The sequence below is a fragment of the Mus caroli genome, chromosome 13, assembly GCF_900094665.2.
Source record: "Mus caroli chromosome 13, CAROLI_EIJ_v1.1, whole genome shotgun sequence".
NCBI lineage: Eukaryota > Metazoa > Chordata > Mammalia > Rodentia > Muridae > Mus > Mus caroli.
Window position 1 is genome coordinate 6,194,538 of NC_034582.1, and position 12,940 is coordinate 6,207,477.

General features: G+C 39.9%; 1 protein-coding gene across 6 annotated transcripts in view; it reads left to right on the forward strand.

Annotated features, from left to right (window-relative positions):
• Dip2c (disco interacting protein 2 homolog C) overlaps positions 1–12,940 on the forward strand; it is a 385,770-nt gene that overhangs the window by 348,717 nt on the left and 24,113 nt on the right. For all 6 annotated transcript variants that reach the window (XM_029468568.1, XM_029468563.1, XM_029468565.1 and 3 more), the window contains 2 exons: positions 2,327–2,495; positions 4,721–4,891. In XM_029468568.1, the coding sequence (XP_029324428.1) occupies positions 2,327–2,495; positions 4,721–4,891 (340 nt within the window). The remainder of the gene's footprint in view (positions 1–2,326; positions 2,496–4,720; positions 4,892–12,940) is intronic.

Consider the following 12,940-nt stretch of genomic DNA (forward strand, 5'->3'; position numbering starts at 1 on the left):
GCTCTAGCTACCCCTGTGCTGTTCCCTGACTTTCTTTCTTTGAATGTACCTGATCTTCTCATTCTCAAATTACTAACTGCATTGAAAAGGCCATTCACAGGAGCAAATATGGAGATAAAGTGTTGAGCAGAGACTGAAGGAAAGACCACCCAGAGACTGTCACACTGGGGATTCATCCCATATACAGTTAACAATCCCAGACACTATTGTGGATGCCAAGAAATGCTTGCTGAAAGGAGCCTGATATGGCTGTCTCCTGAGAGGCCCTTCCAGAGCCTTACAAATACAGAGGTGGATGTTTGCAGCCAACCATTGGACTGAGCGTGGGGTCCCCAATAGAGGAATTAGAGAAAGAACTGAAGGAGTTGAAGGGGGTTTGCAACTTTATAGAAGAACAACAATATCAACCAACCAGTCCCCCAAGAGCTCCCAGGGAGTAAGCCATCAACAAAGGAGTACACATGGCTCCATCTGCATATGTAAGCAGAGGATGGCCTCCCATCAATGAGAGGAGAGAGAGGTCCTTGCTCACATGAAGGCTCAATAAGTGCCCCAGTGTAGGGGAACTGAGGGTGAGGAGGTGGGTGAGTGGGTGGAGGAACATCCTTTTAGAAGCAGGGGGAAGAAGGAGGGGATAGGGGTTTCCAGGAGGGAGGGAAACTGGGAAAGGGGATAACATTTGAAGTGTAAATAAAGAAAATATCCAATTTTTTAAAAAAGGCTATATGAAAGGTTGGGGTTTGCTACATTTCCACTTCACAAAAATAACTGAAAGTTTGATATGTTGAAATAGAGAGAGAGATGAAAATTTGCTACCACTTTTGCTGTGTTCCCTCTACAGTAGTTCTCTACCTCTACATGAAGAATCATGTTCGAAATAAGTTTGTGGGCTCATTAGTCTTTTTTTTTTTCTCTTAAGATTGATTTATTTTATGTATAAGTGCTCTATCTGCATGTACACCTGCATGCCAGAAGAGGGCATCCGATCCCATTATAGATGGTTGTGAGCTACCATGAAGTTGCTGGAAATTGAACTCAGGACCTCTGGAACAGCAGCCAGTGCTCTTAATGGCTGATCCATATCTCTAGTCCCTCATTTAGTTTTCTTAAATTTCTTGAGCCATCTGGGCTTTCTTAATTTTTGTTTCGAAATTTTTTGAATGAGATTGACCACATTAAAGGAGAAATGGCTTGTGATAGGAAGATTACAGGTACACAGATACAACATAACAATGATGTGGGTTTCATGTATGAATTTTCATATAAGTAAAATATATCTTTAAATCTCAGAATATTTATCTGATATCTTTTATTATAATAAATATGATCAAATGCTGCTAATACACAATGATAAGCAAGCATTAAAAATAGCAGCTTGTGCCCTGTGTGTTCTCAGTTGATGTGTGGGAATGGGGTATGAGAAGTACTTTCCCTCCTCCAGAGAAGGGGAAAGTGGAAGGAAGGGTGGGGTGGGACTTGTGTGAGGGGTACTGGGAGGACAGAAAGGTCTGATAATGGGTGTAAAGTGAATAAATAAATTAATTTTTAAAACGTGGTTTGAACAAATACTTTTGAATTAAAATTTGTTATCGTATTTTTTAAAGTATTTTTTAAAAGTGCTTTTGTGTGGTGATTTGGACGTAAAACAGTACAGACTGACACACTCAGAAGGTCAAGTGTCTGACTTCTTTTGGCTCTCCTAATTTTCTTCCTATGTGATTTTTTTGTATCTGGATTTTCTATTTATCTTACATATAAAAATTTCTTGTCATCAATATGAACTAACCAATATCCCAGAGCTCCTTGGAACTAAACCATCAATCAAAGAAAACACATGGTGGAACTTGTGGCTCTAGCTGTATATGTAGCAGAGGATAGCCTAGTCGGTCATCAATGGGAGGAAAGGCCCTAGGTCCTGTGAAGATTCTATACCTCAGTATAGGGGAATGCCAGAGCCAGGAATGGGAGTGGGAGGGTTGGGGAGCAGGGGGGAGGGCATAGGGGATTTTCGGAGGGGAAACTAGGAAAGGGGATAACATTTGAAATGTAAATAAAGAAAATATCTAATAAAAATGAAAAAAAGAAAAAAAGTACATGCAAGTCTAATTAATAGGTATTTGTAATGTTACCACTGTAATGATGAAGAGAAATATCTGGCACATTCTGATATAATCACATAGCAAAGTGAAGCAGCTGAAAATGGAAATAAAATATAAAAAAAAAATTTTAAAGTTTCTGAAGTGTTCCTGTTTTTCAGGGTGAATGTTACTGTCTCTTTCCCATCTGCCCTGGGTTGCAGCCTTGATGGCCTGTCTTGTCTCTGCAGTGTATACTCAGGGCACCAGTCCATTCTGATCCCGCCCTCTGAGCTGGAGACCAATCCTGCCTTGTGGCTTCTTGCTGTGAGTCAATACAAAGTCCGGGATACCTTCTGTTCCTATTCGGTGATGGAGCTTTGCACGAAAGGGCTGGGCTCACAAACTGAGTCCCTCAAGGTAAGCAGCCTCTCTTATGGCCTCAATGCTCACCAGCACTCCAGGCCACTCTAGTCTTGAGAAAGGACACTCACACACTTGATGAGGCAGCACAGTCCTTCCAAAGAGCTGACGTGTGATCTGCTTGCAGATTGATTTAGAGGAAGTTAAGGTTTTAGGTTTTCCTCATGAGTACTTACCCACTTCAGATACTAGTAAGAATTATGAAAGTACTTTGTCCTAAATTTCTCCAGTATTTGTCAAAAGATGTAAATTGTCTCTGTTCCTAGCTAGATTTGGTGTTCAAGTAGAAAATGTTTATGTGATTAGCTTTCATTGGCTGGAAGGCCCTTATTTGAAGGTCTGCACTGTAACAAAAATTTATTTTGCAACTAAGTGAACAGTATTTGGGTTTTTACTTTTTTCTTTTTGATATACATTAAAGTGAGAGGCTGGGGGAATTTAATAGACATGCTTTCATGGTAAGTTGAAGAATCATTAGTTAATGATAAGAGGGAAAAAATAATGCTAAGACCTGTCTTGATAGTGTTCTATCCTGCTATTCTCTGCTTGTATATGCAGTGTGTGTGTCTGCCTGTAGCTGTACAGGTTACTTATGTTTCTGTGTGTACACATATAGTCAAGTAGAACCTAGCACATTTATTTCCTCTGAACTTTTTCCTATTCATCCTAGTGCAATAAAACAAGATATGTAACTATGATGTTAAGCTATATAAATGCATTTTATAAAATTACATATTTATATAAGGAAGAATTACAAAGAGTATTTCTTAGATAGACCTATACTGTTTTACAGAATGGTCAGGTACTTTTTTACCAGCCTTTGTTGTTGGCATGTACATAATTATCAGAGCTATCACAATTGAGTTGACACTTGCCACAGCTCTGTGAATCAGGACATGCTACTGTTCCTTGTAAAGATGAGAAACTTAAATTCAGAGGATTTAGCAACCTTTCTACCCACATTTCTGCACTTAAAGAATTGTAGAGATAAGTTTGTACTGCTAATTGGAGTTGCTATTGTAGCCCAGCCACTTCAGCAGTCACAGTAAAGTTACTAGTATCATCCAGAGTTAGTTGTTCCTATTCAATGTGTGTCTGCAGTTATGGTAAAACATCAGATTTTCATGTCAAAGTTATCTTGAAGTCTGAGAATGTAGCCCAGTGGTAAAGCACACGAGGGACTCTTTAGTTATCTGCTGTTCCCACAGCTTGAGGGGCCCAGTTTGGGCAGTCCCCGTGTCAACAGCTCGATTTGTGCAAGCCAGCATTACTCATTGGGCACCATCACCTTCTCTTGAGGCCACAGATGAGATCAGAAGTGACTGATCTCATCTCTGTCAGCCCAGCCTGAGTGTGGCAACTTTAACCATTCAGTATTTTCGTTCATTTCATTGAATTCCTCCTCCTCCTCCTCCTCTTCCTCCTCCTGTGTTTGTCATTGTACAGTTCAGCTGGTTATATTTGTGGCAGAACCTTAGAAATAATTATGGATATGCGCTTGATAATGAAAGTTGGTCTGTGACTTTTCAAGTCTCATCAGGTGTAAACAGAAATGTCATTAGAAAGTTGTCTAAGCATTTTAGTTCTGCCTCTCTGTTTAAACACATTTCCCATATGTGTATTTTTTTTTCCAAAGGTGTGTGTGCGCAAGTGCACATGCGCACTTGAACACACCGTGTTTGCTGATAACCTGTGGAGGCCAAAAAAAATGTTGGTCCCTTGGAGCTAGAATTAGTGGCAGCTGTGAGCCATGAGCTGTGGGTGATGGAACTGCGCCTTCATCCTCTGAAGAAGAGCACACACTTAAGCACTGACCCAGCTCTCTAGCCCCATCATGTGTCCATTCTTGTCAGGTCCTATCCCTGCAAAAATGCACACTAATGCTTGTTCTTCCCCTGTGAGTGTGCTTGCTCACCCTTTTCCTTGTCGTTCTTGCTATTGCTTCAACATGTTTTCAATGGCATCTTTACTAGTTGGAATGTCTATATGGTTTTGTCCTGTGTTCTTCAGCTGACTGGCTTGGCTAGGGTGTTTTGGTTTGGTTTTGTTTGGTTTTGGTTTTGTTACACTAACCTCCTCAAATAGCTTACAGAAACACTTTGGGTAGAGACGGCACGAGAAGTGAAGAGTATTCCTGTGGGACTCTGCGTGAAAGGTTGTGTAGGTTACTCATGGCTACACATGTTGAAGGCTTAGCTAGTGTCCCTTGTCCTTATTTCCAGGCACGAGGCTTGGACTTGTCCCGGGTAAGAACCTGTGTGGTTGTGGCAGAAGAGCGTCCCCGAATCGCCCTTACACAGTCTTTCTCAAAGCTCTTTAAGGACTTGGGTCTCCACCCACGAGCTGTTAGTACTTCATTTGGCTGCAGAGTGAACCTGGCAATTTGCTTACAGGTAAGTTTCATTGAAACCATGGAGTGCTGTATCAGAAGACTGAGTCTCAATGCCAGGTGGCAGCGTAGACCTGCTCAGCAGATTTTCCTTGGCAGGTTCTTACTTACATTAGACAAATTTCTGGTCATCACACAGATGTGAGTGCTACACAGTTTCCTTTCCTGCTTTTACTTGGAGACTTCCTTTCTAGCCATTATGCACATCACTTACTGCATCCTGGAATATTTTAACTTTGGCAAAAGAGAAGCTCTTGGCCAAACTCGGCTGGCTGTCAAACTTATTTCTAAATTAGATATGAGAAAACCACTTATTTCAATAGTTCTCAACCTTCCTAATGTTGTGACCCGTTAATACAGTTTCTCATGCTGTAGCAGTTTCTCATGCTATAAAATTATTTTGTGGCTACTTCATAGCTGTAATTTGCTACTGTTATGAATCATGGTGTAATTATCTGATATGCAAGACATCTGATAGGCAGCCCTGTGAATATGTCATTCAACACCTGAAGGGGTCATGACCTATAGGTTGAGAATCATTGACCCATAGGTTGAGACTCATATATATGATTCTCTGAAGGAAGCTTTGCAGTGACATAGCAGGGTTAATATTGTTGGTTTCCTTTTCTTCACTAGTTTCCTTCACTATTTCCTTTCTTTTTTGATACATTCAACCTGTGAAGGGTGAAGTGACAAGATTAAGATTGCCAAAAATAACACATGAGCACTTCAAGTCTGTGCCCAGCACTTACTGGTCCTGGGTGAGATAAGAGGAGTTCCTTGAGCTGGCTCACAGCAAATGCTAGACTCAGTTGCAGGAAAGCAGATGGGTTCCAGGCCCCTACCTACACTGTCCCTGCCATTGATACTCGAAAGGGTAGCTGCTGCAGTCTGCTACTGGGTAACCCCCCTCCCCCAACACAGAGAGAGAGAGACAGAGAGATAGAGAGAGACAGAGGGAGGAAGGGAGGGAGGGAGGGAAGGAGGGAGGGAAGAAGGGGGAGAGAGAGAGAGAAAGAAAGAAACATTGAGGATATCAAAGCAGAAAGTAGCTACCAACAGCTTGTTAAACATTTCCATGTACATGATCCCTGCTTTTGTCTTCTTTCCTTTACAATAGACTGCATACTTTTTAATAATGGAAAGTACTAAGTAAATTTCAAAGCCCAATTCAATCTTCTCCTATTGTTGGAAAGTCTTTTTACTTAGATGAACTGAATATGTCCTTTTTTTTTATTTGTTCAAGTTTTCAAATTTTTTCTATACAAAAATGTGCTAACGTGAAGGGTGTGTGTATATATACAATGGAGTGTGCTTTAGCCATAAAGACAAATGAAATTACATCATTTGCAGGGGAATGTATGACACTAGATTATCATGTTAAATTAAACAAGCCAGTTTCAAATTGAAGTATATTTCCTCTCATGTAGAATCTAGGTTTGGTTTTTCCCTACAAATAAAGGGGGGCATAAAAGCACAGTGGGATATAATTGGAGGGAAGAGTTGGCAGGAAGCTGAGGGGATCAAGAGGAAGTGAAAGGGGTGTCTGTGATAAAGCATATTGTGGGCGTTGTGAAAAGGTCATGGAACTCATTATTTTATTCAGATATGCAGTAATGAAGTTATTCTCAAGAAGTACTTAGGCCATGTTTTTTTAACCAGTTAGCTAATGCTTTCTAAGTAAAGAATACCATCTAATTTTATTTAGAAACAAAATCATTGTTTTCCTATTGCCATGTATTAGTTACCATAAATGGTTGCCCTGCTTTCTACCAGAAACTTGAGGCACAAAAATCCATCTCTCACAGGGATGCAGGATCACCCAATAAAATATTCCCACCTCCTGCTTGGAATGGCACATTTTATGAACAGAGCAACCATGAGAGAGAAAGCACGTGGTTGGGGTCAGGTTCTCTATCACAGTGATGTTTATAAAATGGCAGCTGGGAAGCAGGAAAGCGATTCCTCATTAGCATTAATTACTACAAAAGAAGGCAAAGTTCTGTAGTTTGTTAGTATATAAAATTGAAAATTTGCAGACAAGAGTGTGCAGTATGCAAACTTATTAACTTCTGAGTCTTTCATTTATAATCATCCCCCTAAATGAACAATATTTTAAGATGGCTTACAAAGAATGAAAGTAGCATGTAGATATCTTTGCCCTGAGAAGTCTGACAAATGAGCCCCACAGGACAGATAAGCAATAAGAAATTGCTGAAAATGGGAGACTTTTCAGCAGAGCTGCCTGCAAGTTGTATAGGAGTTCCTGGGAATGTTACATTCCTAAGTCATCACCCATGCTGGGGTGGCTTTCTGGTGATGCTGCTGCCTAAGGCATCCATTCTATAAGTGACTCCTCACCTGCACTCCTTTAAGTATGCCAGATAAATTCTTTGATAAAGTAAGCTAATGTTGGAATCAGTTCATTGAACATTTGTTGATGTCCTCTCTGGGATAAGTAGACTTTGTTCATGTTTCCCCAGGAGAAGTTAAGAACAGAGTTAACACCTCGACTCCAAGGTTTAACTGTGTTAATGCATATGCACACACCTAGTCAATGTTTTCTATCTACTTATTTAAGACAATTGTTTACAATAAAACAGTGTAAGATCCGAACAATAGGAGGAAATTCCTTACTCCTGTGTAGCTGGAACCTAGTGGTTATCTGATAAATATGTTGTAACAATATTGAGCAAATGAAATGTCATCTTCATCTTCATAATGGGGAGCAATAATGTATTCTACTTATTTTAATCATATCAATATAGCTATTAAATTGTATTTACTGTTAGCAATAGGAGTAATGGTCCTTTTAGGGGATTACAACCTCTTGCCAAGGGTCATTTGGGCCAGATGTGCTAAAGGATTAACTTTTGTGGAACTGGGGAGGTAGCACCTGGAAAGAGTGGCATGCATAGCATGAACAAACCCCTGGGCTTTATGCCCTGCACTACATAAACCAAACATGGTGGCTACCCTGTAACCCAGCTCTTGAGAAGAGTAGGTGTGGGAGATCAAGGAGATTCTTGGCCAGTATTGTGTTGAAATGCAATTATATTTTCAAAAGATCCTTCTAATTTTGAAAAAGTTTTTTTTTTAATTTTTTTTTAAAAGTATCAACAAATGCTCCATTTCTGGCATCACTGCCCAGCAGGCCATGGGGCAGCGACCCACAGCTCACACACATTAAAGCTTCTGTAGCTCAGAAGATGGTGGTTCCATACCCCTGCCTACCTCTACTCTAGAAACTAGCTCGTTACAAAGTTCTTACCCTCTATATATTTCTCATTGTCAGTGTGATAAACAATCAACACATAGACCTACCTGGCCCTTCCCCTGAAAATGTGATTATCATTTGTTGGTGAAGAGTGCCTTGGGCACAAGACTTTAGGGTGGGTGGTCAAAGAAGTGTTTGGGCAGGTGCTAGTTTGCAGCATATACCACATTCATAAGCACGATGGCCTTTTGGAAAAGTGGTAGCAGTGGAGGAGGCTACCAACCTTGGGAAAGGATGGTCACTGGAGACATTTGTGTCTGTTACTTTTTATGAAACTATGTGACAGCTGCTGAACAAACAGGGTCATGAACACATAGTCTGGAAGGCAGGAAACCTTATTGCTTCCTGTGGTATTTACTCTAGAACATGACACAATGTGAGATAAGGTGTGAGGAAGACCAGTGTGCAAGCAGAAACATAAAAATCTAAGATATCCTTGACGTTTTCCCACCTTCTGCCTACATGGTTAAAGTGGTGAAGATGAGGCTTCTCTGAGGAGAACCAGCATCAGCAGTGTGCACAATTGGTGTATCAGTGGGAATGTTAGCTGTCGATTGATTGGCTATTTCTTACTAATGGTCTTTTCCATATCTGATCACCATCCTTACATCCCTTCAGCACACTGAGTTTCTGGATAATCAGCTAGTTACAATGAGGAGATTTAATCTCTCTGAGACAGTACTTAAGCAGATTAGAAAGGGAGCCTCATCCCTGTGTGTCTAGGCTTTAACTATCTATTCCTTAGGGATAGTGTTTTGTGAAATTAGTGGTGTCACTTTTAGAGAAGTCTGCTGGCCTTATAGGCTTCTATGCACCTTATAGATGTGGAATTTTTTTTTTTAATTACAGACCAAAAGGCCTCAACAGTGCCTTAAATACTCAAAGATGAAATCATGCAGTTTTTTCTAGCACTGAACAAACATAGGTAGATACCATTTAGAACATATCTGAGAGGGCTGGTGTGATAAATTAGTTTTAAAATGCTTGTTTGAAAGGCCCTGGGTTCAAATCCTAAACCCACATTATAAAGGAGGCCAGGTCTGGTATACACACTTGAAATCCCAGCACCTAAGAGGAAAATCTTAGGGACTCAACCACCAGCCACCCTAGTGTGCTTGGCATATTCCAAGCCAGTATCTGAGGAGCAATACTTGCTCTACAGGGGCACATCTATAGTTGCATACACACATATACAAATATATCAGATAACATGCCCTTTTACAGTTTAAAGGAGCCAGAGAAACATCTCAGTGTATAAAAGTGCTTACTATTGAGAATGATGGTCAGAGCAACCTAGAAACCTAGTGGTGGAAGGAGAGCGCTCCACAGGTTGTCCTCTGACCTATACACATGTACCAAGGTACTGCATTCTCCTCCCCCACCAATCATAAGTAAATGAATGCAGTTGTAAAAGTTAAGCTTTAGAAGGAATAGACTTGGGGTTTGTTTTTATTTTGCAAACATCTTCATTTGTGGCCCCAGCTGTTCTCACTGCCCAACCTCACATCACTCTTCACCCTTGGTCAGTCTCATGTTGAACCACCTTCTCTTTGTGGAGTCATCATGCCTTTGCATGCTGACCTTCATCTGCAATGTGATAGAGGCTATGTCCTAGTCCTGGCCCCTTCCAAGACCTTTCAGACTCCATAGGGGCAAGGACCTTCCTTCCTCTTCCTCTTCTTACTCTACACTTCCTTTCATGTCTTCGCTAGGAATCGCTTCACTAATGACCCTCTAGGGGCCAACACACAGTCACATCTCCCGATTCTGTCACTTCTGAGTATGAAGAGTAATGCTGAAAACTTGAGTCATCTAACCTTAGCCCTGTGCATTTCATCAGAAGCTACAGCAATTAAATGAATACTTTCTCGATCAGAGTTTAGTGTCCCATATAAAAAGCGTATAGCACATATGAATTTCCTTGAAAATGAACTCACAGTGTGAATCTGCAACAAGTGAATTGTACTTACAAGAGAAAAATGGATATCCAAGCTTTGCTCTGTAAGAAAACACAGAGACAGAGTGAGGAGTATTTTTAACAAATAGATCAAACCTTTTGATTAGGGCAGCTTCTAGTTAGATCCTCCCGTACACATGAAGGATAAAGTTTAGTAATTGTTTTTTTATGATGAGAAAAAAGCATAGATAGATTAAATGAACTTTACTAATTGACAGAGCTATGGAATAAAAGCCAAAAACAAAACAAAACAAACAAACAAACAAAAAAACAACCCTATAAGAATAAGCCACTGGTCACCTATAGGAATGACATTTCTCAAGAATCTTGAGCTATTAAAATGACACAATTTTCATTTGTTGAATTTATGATAAAAGTAGATATTGGAAATATCAAATTATTACTTTAGTGTTTAATTAACTTAAGTGTTAGATTCTGTTGTTTGTTTGATTTGTTTGTTTGAGACAGGGTCTCACTATGTAGCTCTGGCTCCTGGAATTCATTCTGTAGACCAAACTGGCCTCTAACTCTCAGAGTTCTGCTTACCCCTGCCTCCCAAATACTGGGATTAAATGCATGTACCACTGTGCCCAGCTTAACATCATTTTCTGCAATACCATTAAACAGTGTCATTGTTTATTATTAACCTGTCTTGGGAACAGTTTCCCATCACTTTGACAGTTATTTAAAGCAAAGAAACTCTCTCTGCATTAGCTATGTGACACATAAAGTTGCATCCTCTTTTCATTAAAGGAATAGAAGGATAAACAGTGTCCTTCCATCTTCCAAAGGAGACTTCAGATGTTTTCTTATTAAGAGGGGAAAAAACCTTAAATATGAATGATGATGGTATATTACATAGGATAAGATGAGTAATTTATCTGAGTGAAAAGCTTGTTTATAAATAACTTTGTAGAATTAATAGTAAGGTTCTAGTCAACCTTAAATCTTGAAACTAACACAGAAAGAGAAATGCAGTAGTCACAATGATAGAACTAAGGGTCCTTGATCATGAAAGAGAACAAAGTAGAATGCTCAGAGGGCAGTATAACTCTCTCCCAGCATAAAACAAATAGCTATAATAAGAGTTTAATTAATTTGAGCTTTCAAGCCACTTGTTTTTCTCTGCCATGTTCTTAGATGAGAGAAGTAAAAATAAACCGCTGTCAGGGATTTGTGCATGCTCTGGGGAGTTAGTCACTACAGCATTAGGCAGCTACAGTGTTCTGTTTTCTTCTGCTGTGTGTTGTCCTTGATAATTAAGACTCCAGTCTGAAATCACGGGACTTGTATTCTCCATCATTTGACTTGTTCTTCATTGCAGTCAAGAAATGTCCCTGCTTTTCAGACTGTGCTTTTTTACCCATAGCCTGGCTAAAAGATAAGCCATTAATGTCAAATAGATGTCTAAGTTTGATTCAGTGTGTTCCGTGTGCGAGACATTCATTCCAACACATTGCATTGGTTACTTTATTTAAACAACACACAGAGCATCTATGAAGTAAGTACTGTCATTCCCACACAGCATGGCAGGACTAAGCACTTCACCCAATTCCTGATGCAAGTGAAGTGGTCATCAATGCAATGCAGACATTTGCTCTGAAGTTATATACTCATTCAGTCATCCAAGTAAAATTGATTTCATGAGGCTTCACTGAAGTAGTAAGAAAGATTCCACACATCCATAAACCGCAAAGTCTGTATGTATGACAGTTATCAGACTTTGGCAGCCTGAATGTTCACATGTTGCTTACCAGCCCTCTGAAGGGAGGCACTCACTGAGCCAGAGTGAGGAAGCCAGGCTTAGTGTTGCTATGGTGTTTTCAGAAGGGTCGGCTCAAAAGAAAAATAGAGTGTGAACAAATGGGCCATGTTCCAATAAAACATTTCAAAACCAGGCAAGATGGTCTTTGGCTGGCCCTTTGAATATCATTCCATTTACCAGTTTGGCAGCTAATGGCATAGACTGACAGATTATAGGCCAGTGAATTAGCTAAATTTTCACTATCTTTTGAAACTTGACTGTCCCACCCCAACTCTCCCTAAAAAAAAAAAAAAAAAAAAAAAAAAAAAAAAAATTTTTTTTTTTTTTTTTTTTTTTGAGACAGGCTTTTATGTAGCCTAGGCTGCTGTCAAACTCAGTGTGTAAAGAGGAAGAAGCAAGTATACAATTTAGGAGCCTGGTACTTGATACCTTTATACCTCAGAAATGCACCTTTGATCCTTTTGTCTTACTGATCTTATGGATAGGGTGAGATGCTCTAACTGCAGATGTAAAGGCTTCTCTTCACTGTTGTGAGGAACTTAAAATTACTGAAGGAGCTGAAGAGGTGGCTTCAAGATTAAGAGCATAGACAGCTCTTGCAGAAGACCTGAGTTGAGTCCCAGCACCCATGTTGGGCAGCCCACCACCTTCTGTAACTCCAGGGAGATCTGACACCTATGTCCTCTGTGAGTGCCTACATTCAGAAACAGACCCAGATGCACACACATCTTTTAAAAACTTGATAAAGTCATTAAATTGAGCTGTTGAAATATATACTTTGAAGTGCCATTGGAAAGAAAGAACAAAAAGCACCCTAAAGTCACTGTTGAGATGTACTATCTACCTACTGATAAAGGTTCTCTGACAATTTACATGCCATGGTCTATCCTCTATTCCTCTTTTGTGCTCTGTGGATATGTTGACATCTTTTCAGTTTTTTTTCCATCTTTAACAGTATAGTGGTTAATTTTAATGGTTTCCACATTTGACATTGTTTTGATCTTGTTTTTACTTTGTTCCCTGCTTTCTGCATTCTTCCCTACCCCATCCTTCC